Source organism: Cynocephalus volans, chromosome 8 (assembly GCF_027409185.1).
Source record: "Cynocephalus volans isolate mCynVol1 chromosome 8, mCynVol1.pri, whole genome shotgun sequence".
Taxonomy (NCBI): Eukaryota; Metazoa; Chordata; class Mammalia; order Dermoptera; family Cynocephalidae; genus Cynocephalus; species Cynocephalus volans.
The window spans coordinates 45,487,449-45,508,918 of record NC_084467.1 but is presented as its reverse complement, the minus strand read 5'-3'; the positions used below and the strand labels follow the sequence as shown (position 1 = coordinate 45,508,918).

The 21,470-nt window shown below is 49.2% G+C and overlaps 1 protein-coding gene across 1 annotated transcript; it reads left to right on the top strand.

Annotated features, from left to right (window-relative positions):
- Positions 1-747: 747 nt before the first annotated feature.
- CDCP2 (CUB domain containing protein 2) lies at positions 748-16,491 on the top strand. Its single transcript, XM_063103656.1, has 6 exons — positions 748-826; positions 6,228-6,575; positions 8,400-8,735; positions 9,716-10,069; positions 13,025-13,203; positions 16,165-16,491. The coding sequence occupies exons 1-6, from the start codon at positions 748-750 to the stop codon at positions 16,489-16,491; spliced, it is 1,623 nt and encodes a 540-aa protein (XP_062959726.1).
- The last annotated feature ends 4,979 nt before the right edge of the window (positions 16,492-21,470 follow it).

Here is a 21,470-nt window from a genome sequence, read left to right as displayed (position 1 = left end):
AGGGAATTCCTGTGGCCCCAGCTCCTAGCACAGGGCCCAGCACACAGAGGTGTTCAAGCAAGGCTTGTGGATCAATAAAGGAGTGAACATTTAATATCTGCGGCCAGAATTGATTCCGTGGCCCAGATCAGTTACTGCATCAGGAGTTGCATGATTTTCTAATTCTGTGATTCCTGCTGCATTCTTCCATAGAAAAGACTTTTCTGTCGTCAGCTGTCCACAACAGTCTCCCTCTGAGCTAAATTATCTTGTCTGAACGAAGCTTGTTTCATTTGTCCCACTAATTAGGGGCTCCCTTCAGTGCCCTCAGGGGCGGGGGATGGGGAAAACCTGTAGCAAGTGCCTACTACGTGCTTTAGCATATGTCATCTCATCTTGCTTCCTCAGCGGCCCTGAAGGCAGGGCCCACACTGGACAGATGAGAGGCCTCAAGATTTCTGTATGGCTAGAGGACTTAATGCCCTTTCTCCACCACCCAATTTCCTGCCAGGCCTAAGGTGCTTCCCTTCCTGACACAGTGTGGCCTGTGCAGATCTCAGAATGTGTAACCTGGTGACACCAGATCCGTCACCTTAGGGTGGAGTGAAGGGAGCACCTGGGGATCAGCTTACTGATTCAGAGGCCTATGAATTATTCACGCCGCGGTTAACTAGGAGGCCCTCTCAGCCTCGCCTCTCTCCCCATCTCCGGACCCTCAGATCCTGGCCTACCCGAACCCTGCAGAGCTTGGGGGCCCCTGGTGAGGAGATGCTGGCAGAGCTGGGGTCCTGTCTGCTGTTGGCAGTGGCACTGCTGGGCCCAGGTCCCAGGGCCCAAGCCATGAAAGGTAGGGGCTCCTGGGGACGGGCAGGAACTGAACCGGAAGAGGGGAGAGGGGTGGGCCGGGGCAGCCAGGGTCTCAGGAGGCTTCTGTGTGGGAAACCGGAAAGCAGAAGGCCCTTTTAGGGGAATTGGCTGAGTTGAGAGGGAATTGGATGTATTTGTTTCTGAGATGGGGGTTGGGAGACCATATTGTTGAGTGTCTGCTGTGTGCTGGATGCTTTACATATATGATTGCATTTAATCTTCACAACAAACTTCAAGGTGGGTATTAGTCCCCCATTTAATAGATGAGGAAACTGAGGGCCGGAGAGGTTACGTAACCTCTCCACAGCTTCATGTTACCAAGGGTGAAGGGAATGTGTCAGAGAACTATTGAAGGTTTGTTGCTGGAAGGAGTCTTTATGCTCCTCCTGAGAGCCTGCTATACTTCCCGCTGCCAGCCGAGTGAAATCACAGTTCTTTATTACGGCATTCAGTGCCCTTTGACTGTTGGCTCCAATTTCCATATAATATCATGTTCCTTGGGCACCTCATGCTCTGGCAGGGGAATCACACTCTTTCTGTAGGTACTTCATCCTCGGGGATCTTAAGCTCTGCTGTCCCCTCTGCCTGGAAAGTCCCTTTTCTCTTTTTCCACCAGAGAACATCTGGCTTATCCTTCAAGCTCAGATCAAATGCCCCTTCCTCCATGAAGCCTCCCACTTCCCCCATCACCCTTCACTGGGGCTCCCAGCACCCTCTACCTGCACTGTGGTCCCAGGTGGCCTTGTGCTGCCTGTCTGTGAAGCCAGGGCTATATCATTTCACCCTCCTGCAGGGAGAGTACATGTACATGCGGGCTCAGCAAACAGCCATCAGCACATATTTTTCCTGCAGGCGCAGGTGGGCTCAGGGAGGAAAGGTGACTTGCCAGTCACACAGTCGCTGGCAGAGATGTGAGGGGAACCAAGCGTCGCCATCCATGCCTGGGTGGTGGTAGGAGCTAGCTGTTTCTATTTTCCAGCCACCAGGGCTTCAGGGCCTTGAGGTGATCCAGAGGGTCAGTGTGCCTGGCTGAGTCCTGGTGGACAAGGGCTCCACTTGGTGCCCAGGTCTGCCTGAGCAGTAGTTCTGCTCTGATGCTCATGTGGCTTTTCCTGCCCTGTGGGAAGACCTATGGGAAGGACAAGGACAGGCACTGGACAGAATGTCCCTCCATCCTCTTTCCATTAAGGCATGACTTAGACACAATTCCGGCTCTGTCCTGCCCCAGGGGCCAGGCAGGGAGCCAATGATGTGACTGGTGTGCACCTGTGCAGCATTGCAAAGCCTTCATCTCATCAGTGCTCACAGCCACCCAGCAGGGGAGGTGGCGTTATCCCCATTCCACAGATGCACGACTGAGGCTATGGAGGATAAGGGACCGTGGGTCTGAGCCTTTTTCTGTGCCATTTCCTCCCCCCAAATCTTCTCTAATGAAACCTTCTCATTCTTTCAAGTCAAACCCAAATCTCGCATCCTCTGTGAATTGTGTCCCTCCCCTAATACTGCTGGCCACAGCAAGATTGGCTCTCTACCCCTCAACCCCACAGCACCTGTGTGGCCACAGTCACACCGTGTGGTTTTGTCTCATTGGCCTGACTCCCCCCACCCATGCCCCCACTCTGAGCTCTCCAGGGAGGGGCCCATTCTGAATCAGCACAAGCCTGGTAGTACAGGATAAATGCTGGACAGATGTGTCTTCTCTTTCAGGGACTTTAGTCAACTGTATTCTTCAGGATGCCTTTGGTTGCAAGCGACAGAAACCCATCCTGGATGCGTTTAAGCACAAAGAGGAAGGCGTTGGCTCTGAAACCAGGGTGACGGGTGTAGCTGAGCTGGGCTTGGGCATGCTGGCAGCCAGGGCCTCTTGGATACATGGCCATTTCCACTTTTCACATGGTTCTTGCCATCTGCCAAGGGATTTCTCCATAAGCCTGGGCATGGTTCCCCTTGGAGCTCCCACTCCCAGCCTAGGGACCAGCGAGGAAAACATTCTCATCCAGACATTCTGAGCAGAACTCTGGCCTGGCCTGGAGCACATGTCCAACAACAGGCTGGTCACTGTGGATTGCCCCTGGATTGCCCAGTTAGAGTCAAGTGTCCACCTCTGTGGCAAAGAAGAGGAGGGAGGGTTACCACATGGTGGCAACGGAGGGCAGCAGAGTCTAAAAGAGGGGGCGTGTTGCTGCAAGAGGTGGGGGAAGTGGTGCTGGGCAGACCAAAGCAATAGACGTCAGCTACAGCAAGTAACGTCCCTTCCCGGGGCTCAGTTTTCTCATCTGTAAAAGGGAGTCAGTAACACCTGCCCTGCCTATTTCATGGGGCTGTTGGGAGGATTACATAAGATCATTCACTCATTCATTCAGTCATTCAGCAAATATACACTGAGCACCGGCTTTGTGCCAGGTACTGCTCTAGGTGCTTGGGATACACCAGGGAACAAAACAGATAAAATCCTTGCTCTTGTGGAGCTTACATTTTTGTGGAGGGAGACTGGCAATGAACCAAATAAATAAGTAAAATAAACACTATGTTAGATGGTGATGGATGCTATGGAGAAAAATATAGCACTAAAGGGAGAGGAGTACAGGGGCAGGGAGAGGGTTTCAAGTATAAATAGCGTCGTTAGGGTAAGCCTCATTGAGAAAGTGACCAAGAATGTGCTAGTTATTTTATTTGACTTTTAATTTGAAAAATTTTAGATATACACAAAGTAGAGAAAAATAGTACAATGAATACCTATGTCTCCAACGATCGCCCTCAATGACCAACATTCTGCCTTTCTTGTCTCTTCTGTCCCCGCCCCCCCCATTCTGGGATATCTGGAGAAATTTAAAGCCAATCTTGAATATCATATTATCTCACCCATAGATATGTCAGGATATATCTTTAACAGAGAAAGACATAAAACCATATATAACCCCAATATCATTATGATGGTATAATTCCTTAATGCTATCTAATGCTCAGTTCATATTGTTTTCCCCAATTATTGCCCCCCAATTTTTTTTTTACTGTTGATTTGTTCAAATCAAATTCAAACAAGGTTCATGCTGCATTTGGTTGATATCTGATCCTTTTAATATAACATTTTATTTCCCCCCCACACCCATATCATTTAGTGTTGAGGTGTTGGGGTCATTTATCTTACAGAATTTCCTGCATTCTGGACTTGGCTGAATGTATCCACATGATGTCATCTAAAATGTTCCTCTCGCTTCCATACTTGCTCCAACTTGTAGACAGATCCAGAGACTTCATTAGATTCAGGTTCCATTATTTTTTTTTTCAGGAAGGCTTCCTGGGTGGTAATACACATGCCTAACATCAGGAGGCACACATTGTCCAGTGAGCCACTTTGCCGCTAAGATTCATCAGTGGGTTCAGGGATTGTTAGCCTGAGCCATCTATTATAAAGCTTCCTATTAAGTTAACTTTTTTGGTATTTTTTAAATTATAAATATTTGCAAACATTTAGCAAAGTTGAAAGAATTTTATGGGGAATACCTGTAGCCATCTAGGTTTAACTTCTCATCAGTTTTTTACTTGGTGATTAGAAGACATTGTTGATGTTGTCTAGATTCATTATTTCATTAAGGTTTGCAAAATTATGATTTTCTAAGGCTGTTATTCTTTCTGAAGTCTTCTATAAGTAACAGTTTTCCCTCACCAGCTATTTGGTTATCTAGAAATCCGGTCCATACAGGAAAGGCAAAGTAGATGTCTAGTTTCTTTCCCTTTCTATTTATCAATTTTTTTAAAAAAATGAGTTAATACCCCAACAACCTCTAAAAGAAACCAATGAGTTTCTTTTTAACTTCTTTTGAGTTGCATTATGAATTCATGAATTTTTATATATTTGATGTGTTTCAATCCACTGCAATAGTTACTCAACTTGTACCTTCTTTAGCCATGGGACCACCTTCGAGTAGGTTCCTGTGTCTCTTGACACAATCTCAGCAGTCTTTGATAGCTCCTTTGCTGACTGGTATGGCAAGATATCCAAGTATATTGTGTATATTTCCTGTCCTAGACCTGGTACCAGCCATTTCTCTAAAGAGCCCTGGTTCATTTTAGTTGGACGTAATAATCCTAATCAAGGCCTAAGGTTGTAAAATTCTACTGGAATATAATTTCTTCTAGTCCTTTTTCGTTAACAGAGCTAGGAAATACATTTTTTTAAAAAAAATAGTAAATCACAGTTATACTGATAAGGCTAGCCAGTTAGCTCAGTTGGTTAGAGTGCAGTGTTACAACGCTAAAGTCAAGGGTTCAGATCCCCACGGCAGCCAGCCACCAAAATAAATAAATAAATAAGTAAAAACAAATTAAGGATTACAAAGGTTTTACTTAATTTTCAAAGTTTTATATTTGTATCTTTTACACTGAAAACTTTGGTTTTTATTGACATTAGCATACTTATTGCTTCATTCCAATATATAATACTTGTAAAATAACAATGTTTAATATTTTTACTAATGGAAAGTCTGCTGAATATAGTTTCAAATTTCTTTGTGATTCATTTTGTCCTTGGGTTATATTGCATTAGGAAGATACAGTCAAAACACTATATTTCAAAGTCATTTGAAATAATTTTTCCCCATCTGACCGTGTCTCCAACTTGATAGTTAAAATTATTTGTTTCGGCTTGGGATATTTAGGGGTACTTAAAAATTATTTTGATCTCACAGAATTATATTAAATATCTTACTAATTACAAAGTCAAAATTTTGAAACAAGGTACGTTAAAGAGGTCTTTTTATACCTTCCCCTGACAGAGAATTGTTCTTATTAGTTTCCTTCCATTGTTTTCTTTTTTAAATATAAGCAAATATGCACATAGAAGAATGCACTTTTATCATTGTAATAGACTGTGCACATTTTCACTGGGGTGTATTATTATTATTAATTTTTCCATTCCTACTGCATATACCTAAGGCCTGACATATAGTAATGTTTTATCTAAACTTATGGGCACATCCCGTCACTTCCTGTCTCCTTCCCTGCTTGCTTTTTCTCCATGGCACTTATCACTTATTTCACATGCTCTGTATTTTACTTATTATGTTTATTGTCTGTCCTCCCACCAGAATGTAAATTCCATGAGGGCAGGAATTTTTGTCTGTTTTGTTCTTGCTGTGACCCTAGCACCAAGAACAATGCCTGGTGCTCAAACAATATTTGTTGAATGAATACAAGAATGCTCAATAAGTATTTGAAGCATAAGTGCATGAGCAAATGAATGAATGAAGAGTTTAGGGCCATGGTCTTGTGCTCCCTCATCCCATCCCAAAGATCCAGCTTTGCAGCTGAGCCCACCGCCCGTGCTGCACATACCTGAGACTCCAGGACTGACTCCGAGCCATCTCTCTCTCTTGCCCCAGGTATCAAATGTGGGGGTGTGCTCTCAGCACCTTCTGGAAACTTCTCCAGCCCCAACTTCCCTAGGCTGTACCCCTACAACACAGAGTGCAGCTGGTTGATCGTGGTGGCAGAGGGATCCTCTGTGCTGCTCACCTTCCATGCCTTCGACCTGGAGTACCATGACACCTGCAGCTTCGACTTCCTGGAGATCTACAAGGGGGCCTCTGGAGACAAGGGCAACCTGCTGGGGAGATTCTGTGGCCAGGTGCCCCCACCACCCTTCACTTCCTCCTGGCATGTCATGTCTGTCATCTTCCACTCAGACAAGCACGTTGCCAGCCGTGGCTTTTCAGCAGGCTACCAGAAAGGTCATGGGGGGACTTAGCAGTGGAGAGGGTGGCCCTGGGGTGGAGGCAGGGGACGGGCAGCAGGGCTGAGGGGAGAACTGCAGGGTCTCAGCATCTTAGCATGTAGGCTGCTCTGTAGTCTGGATGACTCTGTTCTCATGCTAGCCAATGGGGCAAAGGCAGCCTCCTCAGTGTTCGTGGTCATGTTTGTAACCGGGGTCATGGGTTGCTACCTTCAGGGCAATGCTCCCCGTGCCTCCCTCCATCACTCCTGGAGCCCCCAGAGGGTCCCACTGTGCTCAGGAACGAGGCCTGTCATGCTCTTCCTCCCTGTCTTTCTTATCCCATGTCATGGCATTGGGCCACAGGAGGGGACACCACTGCTGCTGCTGCTGCTGCTGCATCCTACTCCTTCACAGGCACAGGAATCCTGCCCAAGTTCTCGGGAGTGGAAGGTGCACCAGAGTCTGTGTAGGGCTAGTCACTCGCTCCCTCCCAAAGTCTTTTCCTGAACTCGCCTCTTATATCATGGGTCCCCAACCCCTCCCCCTCAACCAGGCTGGACACCTGCCTCTCAGTAGAGTGGGGAGAGCAGGACTTGCTCTTCTTGCCTTCCTCCTGGACTCATTCCTGTTTGTCCTCAGGCTTCTGTGCACACTCAAAATCCTCTCTTCTCCCAAGACCAGAACCAAAGGCCTTATTCACATCAGCTCCAGCAATAGACAACCACAGAGGCTCCTGGTCCACAGGGTCCACCAACAGCAACCCCAGGGGACTCGGGTAGGACACCTGATCCCTGCTGCAGTGAGAGGCACGGAATTGTAGAACGCTAAAAAGCAAGAATCTTGGACCAATTTAATCACAGTTTTGGAATCTTAGACCCTTGGATTTTTAGAATGTTGGGATATCAAAGTCATACTAGCACTGGCCATGTTTTCTGACATTTTTATAAACAGGAATACCTTTCTATCAAATGGAAATGTGTTAATCCTTGATATATAAAAGAGATAAAGGCAATGTTTTAGTGGTATGCATTTATTTTGTAAGTTCATATTTTTAACATTTCATTATTATAAGCCAATGATTGAAATAACAAGTCAACATCAATGGCTTGTAATGAGTTGAAGATTTACATAGTAGACATGTGACTGCCTGGTGTATAAGTGCCCCAACTCCCTCACTCCTGGGGTGACGTAACTCTGAGGTGTGCACTTCATCCCATGCCCAGAGCTCCCCAGCTCACCCTGTCCCACTCCCTACCTGCGGTCCTCTAGAGCTCCCGAAGAAACTCCTTACACTCAAATCCTTATCTCAGGGTCTGCCTGGGCAAACCCAAACTCACACAGGTAAGTTACTTAACTTCTCTGCACCTCCATTTTCTCAACTATAAAATTGGAAGCACATTCCTCATGGGGTTACTGTGAAGATTTAAAAAGATGGCATACACAGGCCTCAACCCCCTCCTTTTTCCTCCTTCTCCCAGCCTATTTCCTTCCTCTTTCCCCTCTCCCCTTCCCCCACAACTGCTCTGCAATATTATAGAATGTAAAAATAATAATAATAATAATAATAAATCAACTTTAAATAAATAACCAAATAGAAGTACTTATGATACCATTTTAATTTCCCTGCCTAAATAAATAAATAAATAAACAAACAAATAAAGACGGCACAGGTGCTAAGTGCTAGGCCTGTGCCTGCCACTTCGCAAGCGCTCAGTGGATGCTCATGAGGTTCCCATGAGAAAGCTGTGGGAGCAGCATGTTGCAGGTGTCTGGTTTTCAAGGGAGGGTGTCGGGAGCCACGGGAAAAGGGAAAGTTCCGTTCAAGTGGGCTTCCTTGCAGATGTGTGTGGTGGTGTCCTGACTGGCCTGTCGGGGGTCCTCACCAGCCCCGAGTACCCCAACAACTACCCCAACAACGTGGAGTGCCGCTGGGTGATCCGGGCCACTGGCCCTGCCACCATCAAGCTGGTGTTTGTGGACTTCCAGGTGGAAGGCAGTGAGAAGTGCACCTATGACTATGTGGTTGTGCTTGGGGGGCCTGGGCCTATCCGTGGACACAACTACTGTGGCAGCACCAGGCCCCCGACCCTTGTGTCACTGGGCCACGAGCTGCAGGTGATCTTCAAGTCTGACTTTAACATTGGAGGCCGGGGCTTCAAGGCCTACTACTTCTCAGGTACGAGGGCTGGAGCACCCCCGAGTTCCCCTGTGCATGCTGGGCATTACACTTGCAGGGTCACACTTTCCTGCACGCACGCACACGCGCACACACGCACACACACACCCCACTGGGGCCTTGGGCTTTCTGCATTCTCTCTGCCTGGCCAATAAGCAAGTCACTTCTTCTGTGAAGACTTGGTGTTATAACGCCGTGCTCTAAGCAACTGAGCTAACCAGCCAGCCCATTCCTTCAACATTTTATAGAAGTTTTTTCACACTCGATCTAACACTTACTATTTCTGTATGTGGTTTGCATGTCAAGCTCCCCTGCCTGACTGTGATTTCCTTATGGGCTTGTCTTTGCACCTGGCGCATAGTAGATACTCAATTCGTGTTTGTACAAAGGAATGAATGAACCCTTGGGAAGTTCACAGTCTAATGGGGGAGATGGATAAGGAAATAGATGATGATGGAGCATTGTGATCTGTGCTATCTAACAGTAAGAATCCTGGGTGACTTCCTGGAGGAGGAGAGAATTGAGCAGTCACTTGAAGGAGTTAACCAGAGGCAGAGGGAAGGGAAGGGTATTCCAAGCAAAGACACAGAGGATAGAGAGGATGTAGTGTGCTCATAGTACCAGGAAATGTTTGGTAAGGGTGGAATGTAGGGGGTGGGTGAGGCAGTGAGAAAAGGGGCAAGGCTGGGTCATGATCTACCTTGTCTGTCCAGCCAGGGAACTTGGGCTTAACTCTGAGGATAGGTATTAGGTATTATTATTGAATTCCTAACAGGGCCAGCACTCTTGAAGAAGATTTTCAACTGGAATGAGAATCTTAGCTTTCAGCTAGCTTCAGTTTATAGCAAGCTTTGGGATCAATTGTCTGGTTTGCTGCCCATGGTGCCCACCACCTGCTTATTGCCTAAGCCACAGCTGCCGGGGGGGTCTTCTTCACCCTCCTCACCACTGCTCCTTCCTTCCCACTCTCCCCCAACCAGGAGAATGCCAGGAGGTGTATATGGCTGTACGGGGCAATTTCTCCAGCCCACAGTACCCCAGCTCCTACCCCAACAACATCCGGTGCCACTGGACCATCCGCCTGCCACCTGGCTACCGGGTCAAGGTGTTCTTCCTGGACCTGGAACTGGAGGAGCCCAACAGCCTGACTAGGACCTGTGACTTCGACCATCTGGCAGCCTTTGATGGGGCCAGTGAGGAGGCACCCCTGCTGGGGAATTGGTGCGGCCACCACCTGCCGCCACCCATCACCTCGAGCCACAACCAGCTCCTGCTGCTGCTACACACAGACCGCAGCACCACCCACAGGGGCTTCTCTGTGGCCTACATTGGAGGTCAGCTGGGGTTGAGAGTAGGGGTGCACCGGTGTGGGGAGCTGAGACTTTGCAGCCTAGGTCTTTGTAGCCTCCTTCCTCCATCCCCCCAACTTGTCTTGATCCCCATGAATGGTCTTCTCCAGCCCCTTCTTGGTTGGCTCTACCACTGCCAACTCCTGGGACCTTTGAGACCATACCAGCATGGCCCTTGCTTAAAAAGCCCTCCTTTTTCAGCTTCTAACTTTATGATTCATAAGTCCTCCCCATCTGGTTCCTTCCTTGTGGGCCCCTGGCATCTCTTGTACTGTGGTTGACCCCCTGTAATACACAAAATATGGTAATATTGTTCATGGAAAGCAATTGGTAGAACCATGGAGATGCCTAGCAGCCCTGCTGTGTCATCAGAAACACTGACTGAACAGACGGTGCTGTTTTTCCTCCCACAACAAGAAGCCTGCAGCTAGGCAACTGCTGTATTGGTTCAGGGGTTCTATGTTATTCCAAATGGTATGGCTGGGATTCTCTTAGCCTCATGGTTGCAAGACGGCTGCCACAACTCCAGGCATCAAGTCCATGTTCAAGGCTGGAAGGGGGCAGGGAAGGTGCCGGCCACAAATGTCCTTTTATCAGGAAAGCAAAAGCGTTTCCAGAAGCCCTCATTTTCTTCTGTCTCGTTATTTTGAACTTGGTCAGATGGCCATGACTTACTGCAAAGGGGGCTGGGGAAGCTGGTTTTTGGCTTCTCCAGTTTCCATAGTGTTGCTTAGATATATCAGCCAGGAGTATTCACCGTCTCTCCCCACCTCCCACCACGCTTCTCTGGGCTATAGGCCCAGAAATTCCTGCACTGCAGACCCATTGTGCCCTCTGTCTGGCCAGACAAAGCTCCTCATCATGCAGGTACAGAAATGGAGGTGCTAAGAGGAGAAAGGACTTTATTGCAGTCGCACGGGCAGTCAGTGGCACAGCCAGAAGTAGAACTCACTCTCCTGCCTTCTTCTTGCATGTCTGAGCAGGACATTGGTGAGGGGAGCCCAGGGCTGAGCTCAGACAGACTAAGGCCACATCCAAGTGTTGCCATTCACTGACCATCCAAGTGGGCTCATCTGTAAAATGGGTTGATATTGATGAATGCCCTAGACAGGCAGCCATGAATATTAAATGAGGTAATACAGGTCACAATGCCTGGCTCCAAGAACAACTTTCCCTCACATGTCTCAGGCCTGTCAGCATTCAAAAGATCTTCCCTCTTTTCTGACCCCATATGCAAGAGAAGTTAGGGGCCCAGTGATGAAGCAGGAAATAGCAGGGCTGCAGCAAGCTAGTGGCAGAGAAGTGAACTTGGGAAGACCCAACCCCTCTGGGCCTCAGTGGACTCCATCCACCTGGGGCAGGAGAGCTGTTGCTCTGTTAGTGGAGTCCCCTTCTGATTCTGTATTGTGGGAGAGAAAGAGCTCCAGAGAGCCAGCTTCCACCAGGGCTCTGCCACAGCTAGCTGGCATGTCTCTTTCTCTCTCTGGGTCTCAGTTTTACCACCTGAAGTGAAGACTTGACTAAAGGATCTTTACAGTCTTTTTTTTTGGGTCTCTCTCAGTCTTATTTTCAGGCCTGGGTCCTCTCCTAGCTCTGTGTGATTTAGGACAAATCCCTTCTTTTGGTGCCTCCAGAGACTGAGGGTAGGGGCAGCTCTAATCCTGCCTTCTGTTCCAGGGGCTTCAGTGTCCACCCCCACCCAGCCCACCTCCCTCCCTCCTCAGATCCCTGAGGGAGCTAGGATCAGACAGGGGCAGTTGTGCTGGGCAAGGCTCCAGATGTGGCCCAGGCTGCAGGCAGCCTCCCCACTGGGAGGGCAGCCACCGCATCAATCAGGGGTGACACACAGTTCAGCACCACCAAGATCATCGTGGGAGACGGCGGCCCATAAATCCCTGGCTGCCCAGACACCAGAGGCTGAATTATGTCTGAGGCATTTCCCGGAGAGGGGGTGAGAGTTCTGGCCTCTGCCTGCCGGCTCTTCCCGTTTCCTCCCACCAGCCACCCCCTTCCTTCTCCCCTGCACTCACCACTGCCCCCTCCCACACACACGTGCACACTCAGGCACACACTCACACGAACCCAGACACTTAGAGTTATACTCACGCACTGTCCTGGCCCAGAGGGGGTGCAGGGGGCTGCCATATAGGGTGGAGAGACCACGAACTTTGGAATCCTATAGACCCAAAAGTTAAAATCCCAACTCAGCCACTGCAAACAATTTCACTCTCCCAGCTTTGGTTTCCAAGTCTGTAAAAGAGGTTTAGTCATGTCCACACCATGGGGTCAAAATAGGCAGGGAGTAGGGCTCCCCACCACCGTTTCTAGAAGCGACTCGTCCTTTCCCACCTCTCCCCCACACTCTGATTGCCCTCTTTCTGCTCTGCATGATTTTCCCTCAGAGCACTCTTGACATTTATGAGCATTTTACATATTTATTGCTCCCTCCCTAACTAGAATGTAAACTCCACAAGGGCAGGAATTTGGGGCTGTCTTTTTTTCATTTCTGTATCAGTGGTGCTTAGAATTGTGCCTGCGCAAAATAGGCCATCAATAAATATTTGTTAAATGATTGAATGGATGATTGAATTGCCTGGCACATGGCAAAGTGATTAGCAAATAGTAGCTTTTATTAAATTAAGAATATTCAATCACTCATTCAATCATTCATTCAGCATTCACTGGGCCTGCCGAGCTGGGCTCAAAGGACACTGAGAGAGTCAGACATGGTTCCTGCCCTTGGAAGCTCACAGTCTCATGGAGTTAAATGTAGTAGAACATGTAAAATATCCCACACCATGCCTTGTAGGACTCCATAAGAGCCTTCCCCACTCTTGGCCTTGGTTTCCCCATCCTCCGCCCTTTGAAGGGGGTGGGTTGGGGAGGTGGGGATCAGAGTGCCTGCCTCTAAGGCCTCTCGCCCTTCCCTCCCGTTCCCAGTGGTGCCCATGAATGTGAGCTGCTCCCGCACAGATTTCCAGATCCTGATCTCCACACAGGCACTGGCCCCACTGGAGCGGACCAAGGTCTACTTGGGCAGCCGGAGCTGTTCTGCCCAGGAAGTCGGCAGCAATTTCAAGATCCAGGCCCGCTTTGACACCTGTGGCACTGAGTCTCAGGTAGGGGGCTGTGGGGGTGGGGAGGGCAGGTGTGAGGAAGGGGCTCTTACCCCTGCTGAAAGGCACCTGCCATTCCCAAGAATTCAGCTTCTCCTCCTGGCTCTGGTGACAAGTCTGGATACAGAGCTCAGCCCTTCTTGTCTGTATTTACTTCAATAAATTTGCTCAGTGTAGATGAAGCAAACAACTCAAATAGTGGAGACAGAGGAGGGGTCCCCCTGCACATCCCAGCAACAACCTAAAGCCTCCTCGGGCCACTGCTCCTAAGAGGCCCTACTGGCTGAGCTGCTGCTGGAGTTCTTTGCTGTTTCCCCCACTTCTCCTTCAGAGCCCCTCAGGGGCCCCAAGCCCTCACTCCTTTAATATGCAGAGCTGTCAGAATCCTGCTCACCTCCCACCCACCCCGCTCCAACCTGGTGATCCAAAACAAAAGAGCCTTTCAAGTAACAGGATCTACCTCCCTCAAAAGGCTGAGAGGCTTACAAATTATTTTTTTCTACTATCCTTGCATTTTGGAGGCCATGAACCCAGGCTTGGGGCCCTCAGAGAGTCACTGGGCAGTGACCCAAGCACCCTGGATATTTGTACTCTTAGCGACAGGTCAGCAAGGTGGTGGGAAGGGAAGGAAGAGTCTCCTCTGTTGGACAGACTCCCCAGCCTCGAAATCTGGGGGATTTGCAGTCTGGCTTGGCAGAAATCATGTGCTTTCCAGCAAACCGTGCCCCGCCCCCCCAGCATTAGCCAAGTGTCTGTCTCTGGCCCCTCCTGTCCGCCCCTCTGCCTTCCCCAGGATCCTGGCAGCCACTGTCCTTTCAAGCTGAGGAGAGGCAGGGGGTCAGTCCTGGCTCCCAAGATATTCCACCCTCACCCCTACTCCATGCCCTGAGTCCCCGAGGGATTTTCTTTGGGACAGAAGCACATTCCATGGAGTCATGGAATGATGGAGACAAATAATTCCAGAAGCAGGGAATCATGAGATCCTAGAACCAAGGACTCAGACACTGAGAGTCTCAGTCACAGAACCACCACCAGAACTCAGAACCACAGAACCACAGAATCTTGGAGTCAATATTTGGAAACATAAAATCTGAGAACCTTAGACTCGTAGATTCTTAATGTAACCCTTATAAATCCTAGACCCGTGAGAATCAATCTCTGCATAGATTTGCTCTCAAAGATGCACAGCTCAATTGGCCAAAAGCAATAAAGAAGTAACACCAACATTTACATGCATCTCTTTAAAAACATTAGCGACTCGACTTCATAACCACCAACAGCACAGGTGGAGGCTTTTCTTTCCTTTTCAAGTCTCTCATTCATCAAAACCCTTTCACCTTCCCCTACCTCCATCCTCTGTAATTTCTGCTTCCTTTCTTTACTATGTAGATTAACTTTGGCTCATCCACTCTCAGATCCTGTCTTTTTTTGCCCAATGTCCTCACTCTGTATCCCCAAAATCCAGAGCACAAGCTCTCCTCAGAGGATGGGGAGGCAGACAGGCTGAGGGCACAAATGCAGATGGCTCGTTGGGGGACATCAATGAGAGCCTTTTGGAACCCCGGAGTTGGAAGCCCAAACTCCTGATTTGTGACACCTTCTCCCCTTTCCCAAAGGAGTCGGCCAGTCTCCAGTGATGAGAGCTTCCTCTGATGCCCAACCACTCATTCTGTTTTAGGCAGCTTCGATTTTTAGATGCCCCGTCTCAGAAGTGCCACCCACTGGATGGGGACAGTTCAGCTGCTGCAGATTTGGTGTGGGTGGGGAGGGTGGCCCTGCATCACCAGCCCCCCTCTCCAGTCCACACCAGGCTGCACATCAAAACACTGCCTCCCAGGCCCTAGTCCAAATGTCCCACCATCTCAGGGCAACTTGTCTCCTTCCTCCTTCACCCGTGGTGGGGAGGGGGAGGGCAGCAGTGTGCCAGGCCCCCACACCTCACTCCTCAGTGGCTCTTCCCACCCCTAGGGTGGTGTCCCTGGGGTAACCAGGGACTCAACAGCAGGGACACCTGCTGTAGACATAATTGGGGGAAAGGATTCCAGAAGGAAGGCCACACAACACCAGGGACAAAGACTTTAACTGAGAGGCAGGAGATTGGCTTCTGGACGTAGCTCTGGGCAAGTTATTGCCCCTCTGGGCTTCAGAAGTTACATCTGAAAATTTGCCAAGGATGGGGGATTGGACTAGATGCTCTGAAAAGTCCCTTTGATTCTGTATTCTTTGTTTTGAGAGAGGTGTAATGGCTAAGAGCAAAGTCCAGAGTTGGGAAGATCTGGGTGAGAATATGATCTCTGTCACGTGTATGCTGTGTGACCTCAGACAAGGGATTCAACCTTTGGGCCTCAGTTTCCTTATCTGTAAAATGGGGATATTAAAAGGGCCGGCCCAGGCTGGCCCGTGGCTCACTCAGGAGAGTGCGGTGCTGATAACACCAAGGCCGCGGGTTCAGAGCCCTATGCAGGGGTGGCTGGTTAGCTCACTTCGGAGAGCCTGGGGCTGACAACACCAAGCCAAGGGTTGAGATCCCCTTACCGGTCATCTTTATATAGGAAAAAAAATTAATAAAATGGGGATATTAAAGGTTCTAATAAGAGAGGTTGTTGGGAGAATTAAAGGAGATAATGCGCTTAAAATATAGAGCCTGGAATATGGTAAATATCCCCCAAATGTTAGCTGTTATTATTGTCACTAGCTTTCATTGATCCCAACTCCTTGAAACCAGAGCAAACATTGGTCCATCAATCTGATATTGTCCTTCCAGGCAGCCCAGTCTCATAGTGCCCCCTTTACAGATGGGAACACTGAGGCTCTGTGTGGGAAGGGAGTCAGTGGCCAATCTAGGACTGGAACCCAGGCTCCTGGGGCCCTACCTCCTTGGTACTGAGACCCCCACAAATATCTAGGAGAACAGGGTCAGCCCAAGCTCCTTCAGGTGTGAGCCAGTGCCCCATGACCCCACAGAGAAGGAACAACACTTTGGTGATTGCCAGCGTGCTGTACATCGACTTCTCAGCTGCTGGGCAGGAGGACGTCCATGAGTATGAGGTCCGCTGCGAGCCACGGCGCAAGGAGGCTTCTGTTCACCTGCTGTCCGGGTCCAACTGGCTTGGGCCCTATGCTGCCGCTGCTGAGCACCTTCAGGAAGTGCCACCCAGGGATGAGGGGGAGGCACTGGAGGGCCCAGTGACCATGGTGGCCCAGGACACCAGTGACATTGTCTTCCTGGGCCTTTGCATCCTGGCTGGAGTCCTCATGGTCATTGCCATCATTGTCCTGATGCTGCTGTGAGCAGGCAGGATAGGGACCTGGCATCTGGCATCTCTGGGAGGCAGCTTGGGGACCCACACAGGGTGACCATAGGCAAGTCATGTTCCTCTCTGAGCCTCAGTTTCCTAGGGATGACCACTCTGCCCTGCTGTCTCACAAGACTGGTATAGGCTCAGAGAAGAGCAAGAAAGGATGAGCTTTATAAACTGTAGCATGCCATGTATGTGTATGCAATTGTTGTTATCAATTTTAAAGATATTCTGCTATAGAAAAGAATTCTCCCATGTGTGTTACTTATCAGTTTGGATAGTTGTGGTCACTGGTAGCAGAGCGTGGATAAAACTGACTCATTCCATAATTTGTACGAGTTCTTCACCAACTCAGGGTACAAATAAGGGCATCTCTTATCTTCCCAATTAATTGCTCACCCCAGGCCCTCATTAGCAGTAAGCCCTGTATCTATCCATGGGCCTCCACCCTCCTGAATTGACCCAGGAACCCCGAGGACTTCATCTAAAGCAGGCCAGCTCTGCTTCCAAACTCCAGGAACAGAGGAAGGAAGCTGAAACTCTATCTAGTGCTGTCATTTCAGCCCCTGCCACATGATGTCGCTGTTGAAGACGGGTCCTGCTCATCCTGGTGGATGCTTGTCCACCGAGGTGATGCCCTACTGGGTCAGATCCCTATATAAACCACAGGTAGGCCCCACACTGTGCTCAGTAGAAAGGCTGGAGGCTGAGGACTAGTGCTTCTCTTTCATGTTGGAGTTTTTCATTAAATGTCTTGTGATCCTTGACTGAAAAGGTGATTGAAGTCTTGTGTGTCTCTGCCCTGATGCTGAGCTCAGATCACCAGCCCGTCCTTGCCCTCCAGAGGAGCTCTCTTTGGTACCCTCTGTACCTTCCACTGCCTTTGGACTTAACTCAGAGTTACTCCAGTCTACTCAGCTACTCCAGCCCACCCACATTTTTCTAAGTTCATATAACAGGGAGTATGAGTCAGGTTCCCAACCCTTCCCTGTGAAAAGACCTCTGTGATTATTACATACATTATTAAGTGATTCACCCTTCTCCAGAGCTCTACCTGATACAAAGAAGTGGAGCAACCTCATTAATGAAAAATAAACAAAAAATGCATTTATAATACACCACTTTCCCCTGCTCACCTTTATATTTGCATAATGATCACTCAAGTGAGTCTTTCCACAATAACAGAAATCTCCAAATTAACCATGCTTACCCCTGATATAAGTTAAGAAAAATTGTAGCCCAATTACAATTTATTCAACAATCCTGCAAGCATCCACTGGTTTCCAGATTTTGTGTCTGTTGTTGTGACAAGCTCCAGGCAAACAGCAATACACAAGTCAAAGAGTGTCTTGCCTTCATGTCCAAGCACTTCCACTTGTTAATAGTGTGAGCCTGGGCAAGTCACTTTGATTCTATGAGTGTTGATTTCTCCATCTGCAAAATGGCACCACAGTCCCTATCTTGCTGTGAGGATGCAGCAATGTGATGAATTAGGGATGTCTCTCAGGGTAGATGTGCTGGCAGGAGAGAGGCCTCTTTCTCTTCTCTCACCCACCTTCTCGATCTCAGTCTCTGAGCCAAGTACCTTCACCAGCCTGCTTTGTGAACAACACCTCACTAACTCCCTGGGTCTTGGTTTTCCTGTCTGGGGAGGACTGGACTCACCCTAGATACTCTCTGAGTGTGCTCTGGGGTTCTGCCCTCCAGGACCATGGATTGAGCCTTGGGGTGCAGCTGGGGAGACCTGGGGCAGTCCTTGTCAGCTCATCAAGGTGGGGGCAGGGAGGGGGGCAATAGCCCAGGCTGTGCCAAGCCCAATTTTCAAAGCTGTGTTTGTGATTGTGTGTGAGTGCATGGGTGTGTGTGCACAGGTACATATGCACGAAAGCTCAGGGCTCACTCTCTGCTCCCTAAAGCTGATCTTTAAGGGCCACTGCACAGAGGCCAAGAGCTCCAGCTCTGTAGCAAGACCACCTAGGGTCAAACCAGGACTCCACTGCTTGCTTGCTGTGTAACTTTGGTAAAATCACTTCACATCTCTAAGCTCAGCCTTCTTAGCAACAAAGTAAGGTCATTGTGAGACTTAAATGAGATAGTGTGTGACAGTGCCCAAACACAGGGAGGTTTCAGTAAATGTTATTACTATGAACCTATGAGTCCATGTAAAAGCTCTGACCTAGAAACCCAAGTTCTAGGCCCAGCTTTGCCATTGATTTGCTGTTTGACTTTGGGGGAGCCCATTCCCTTCTCTGGCTCCAGTTTCCTTATTTGCAAAATGTGACAAATCTCATCACCTCCAGCACCATCCCTGTTACAGCTACCACCTCCTAAGCACTGACTATGTGGCAGGTGTTTAAAATGTGTCATCTCACTCAAGCCACCTTGCAAAGTAGGCATAATTGCCCCCATTTTACAGATGAGGAAACTGAGGGTCTTGGGGGGAAAGTGCTGTGCCCAAGGTCACATGGCTATGAAATGTTGAAGCTAGGCTGAGAGGACACAGTTCTTCCCTGAGCTGAGGGGATTGTGTAGTGGGCTGGGGCTTCTTGGGATCCTTTTGGGATTCTCAAATGTGAGGGCTGTATCTGGTTGGGAAAAGTCTAGAATGGCAGAGAATGAGAAGATGGTTTTTTTCTTTACAGATGTGCCCAGATACTGCCATTCCCAGCCCTCCAGGCAGCCAGCATGTTGATTATCTGCGTGAGCCATGGGAAATGACAGTCTTTATGACAGCACAGTGTCTATTAGAAATGAAAGGGCTGAAATGATACCCATTAGCCAACGCGCCCTGGCCCTGGAAGAGTGGCGGGCACGGTGGGCGTGGTGCATCCCTCCTGCTCACCTATTGATTTTCCCTTTTCACAGAGCAGCAGCTATGGAAAGAGCTGCACTTGAACTCCAGCTTCTTCCCCATCAGCCGTGTCACCACAGGATGTGCCTACCTTGGACGGAAGCTTTAGGTTCTGCTGCCAGCCTGTCCCTGTAGGGCTGATGTCACTGATGAGGGGGTCTCTGACAAATGGAAGCACTGGTCTATGGAAAGCATCCTCAGTGCTTCAGGTCAGACAGACATGAGCTCATTTCCAGTTCTTTCCCTGACTCTGTGTGACCTTGGGCAGGTTGCTTAACCTCTCTGAGCCTGTTTCCTCATGTGTTGAATAGGGGTAGAAACACCCTCCTCCTAAGGTTTTTGTGAGGATTATGTGACAGAATATGGGGAGAGCACCCCACATGGGGCTTTCACCTGGATAAATTCAGGAAGTGGTTGGCTGGTAGGTGCTGGACTGAGAAAGGGCTTCCCTAAGGAATCCTCAAGTTCCAGAGTTGGAAGGGGCTTCATAAGAAAGCATCTCCAAGTCACCCCTTCTTTCAATCTGCCCCAGCCTCCCAGCTTCCCTGCTCTTCTTCAATAAGCCAAGGCCATCCCCACCACAGTCCTCTGCACAGAGTGTCCTTCCACCAGAGCATTTCCTGACTTTGCCTTCACATCTTTCTCTGCTCCAATAGCCCCCTGACCACTCCTCTAAAATAGCATACCCACCCCGGCACTGGATATCCCCTTGCCTTGCTTTATTTCCATCATAGAGTGTGTCACCATCTGAAATGATATGACATGTTTGTTTGCTTGCTTTTGCTTGTTTGCGCTTGGTTCCCCTCACCACAGTGAAGGCATTTTTTGTCTTGTTCACCCCTGCCAGAGCTGGCACTCGCAGCATTCAATGAGTATTTGTGGCTGAATGAGTGAATGAGTGAATGAATGGATGGAATCAATTGAATTCAATTCATTCAATCCCACATGTGTAGGATTGTTGTATTTTGGTGCAATCCAAGTCAAGGACATTTCTCAAGTGTCTTCTCTGTGTCCTCCTGCACTGAGATGCAGACTGGCTCAGACATGGTCCCTGCCCTCCAGGTACTCCCCGCCTAAGAGGGGAAGAGACACATAAAACTAACTCTAAGGCACACAAGGCTTGACGAAACCATGTACCAGTCAGGGTGGCAGGAACCAGTAGCCAGTCCACTGAAATTGGGAATTGAAACAGTGTTTAATAAAGGGACTATTCACAAAGACATGGGCAGGGTGTAGAGAAGCCACAGGACCTGGGCTGGTAACAGTGGGGAGAGGAGATGTGTGCTTCCATGGAGGGGCACAGCCAGCCAGGGCTCCCCCCTATGCGGGTGCAGGGGACCTCACCTCGCTCTCCTCCGGCCCTCCCATGCGGTGAACGCAGCCTCCCCAGGGCACAGAGCAGGGTAGAGAGAGTGGCAAGTGGATGCAGAGGGGCAAGTGGAGACTCGTACAGAAATCAACAAAGCGCTTTCCTTTCAAGGACTTTTGGGAACAAGATGGGTTGAAAATGAATGACTCAACGTGTAGAAGTGCTGGAGGAGCACAGAGGGGAGACTTGTGCTGTGTGAGACTCGGCAGGCAGAGGCGGGGGAGTGGCATCCCAGGCCCAGGAACAGCATGTGCTAATGTAAGAGGCACGAAGGAGCATATTGTGCCTGGGAGCCAGGAAGAGGGCTGTCGGGGGCTGGGAGGCGTTCTGGGAGTGAAGCTGGAAAGACGGTCTGGGAAGTCATTATTTAAGGCACCAAAATGGAACCAGCTGCTTCTCTCAGAACAACTGTGGAAGTGGCCCCCTGCGTCCTTGGCTTCATAATGGAGGTAACCACTGTACCAAGAGGGACAAATGAATGTTCTTTTCTGCCATTGATGTCTCTGGGACACGACCCACCATGTAGAAAGGCTCTTGACCTGTTGGCACCACACATGCTGTTTGCAAGTAAATCAGCTGAGCCCAGAGTAACTTTGGTCTACCCGTCCACCAACTCCCTGGGCCTCCTTCAAGAGGCGCTTCTCCAGCGCTTCCCCAGCACCTGCCATGAGCAGGACTCAAGCTGCAGCGTTAGACCCACACAAGAATGAGGCACAGATGGTGTCAGGAGATGGGGCTGGAGTTGTTCCCA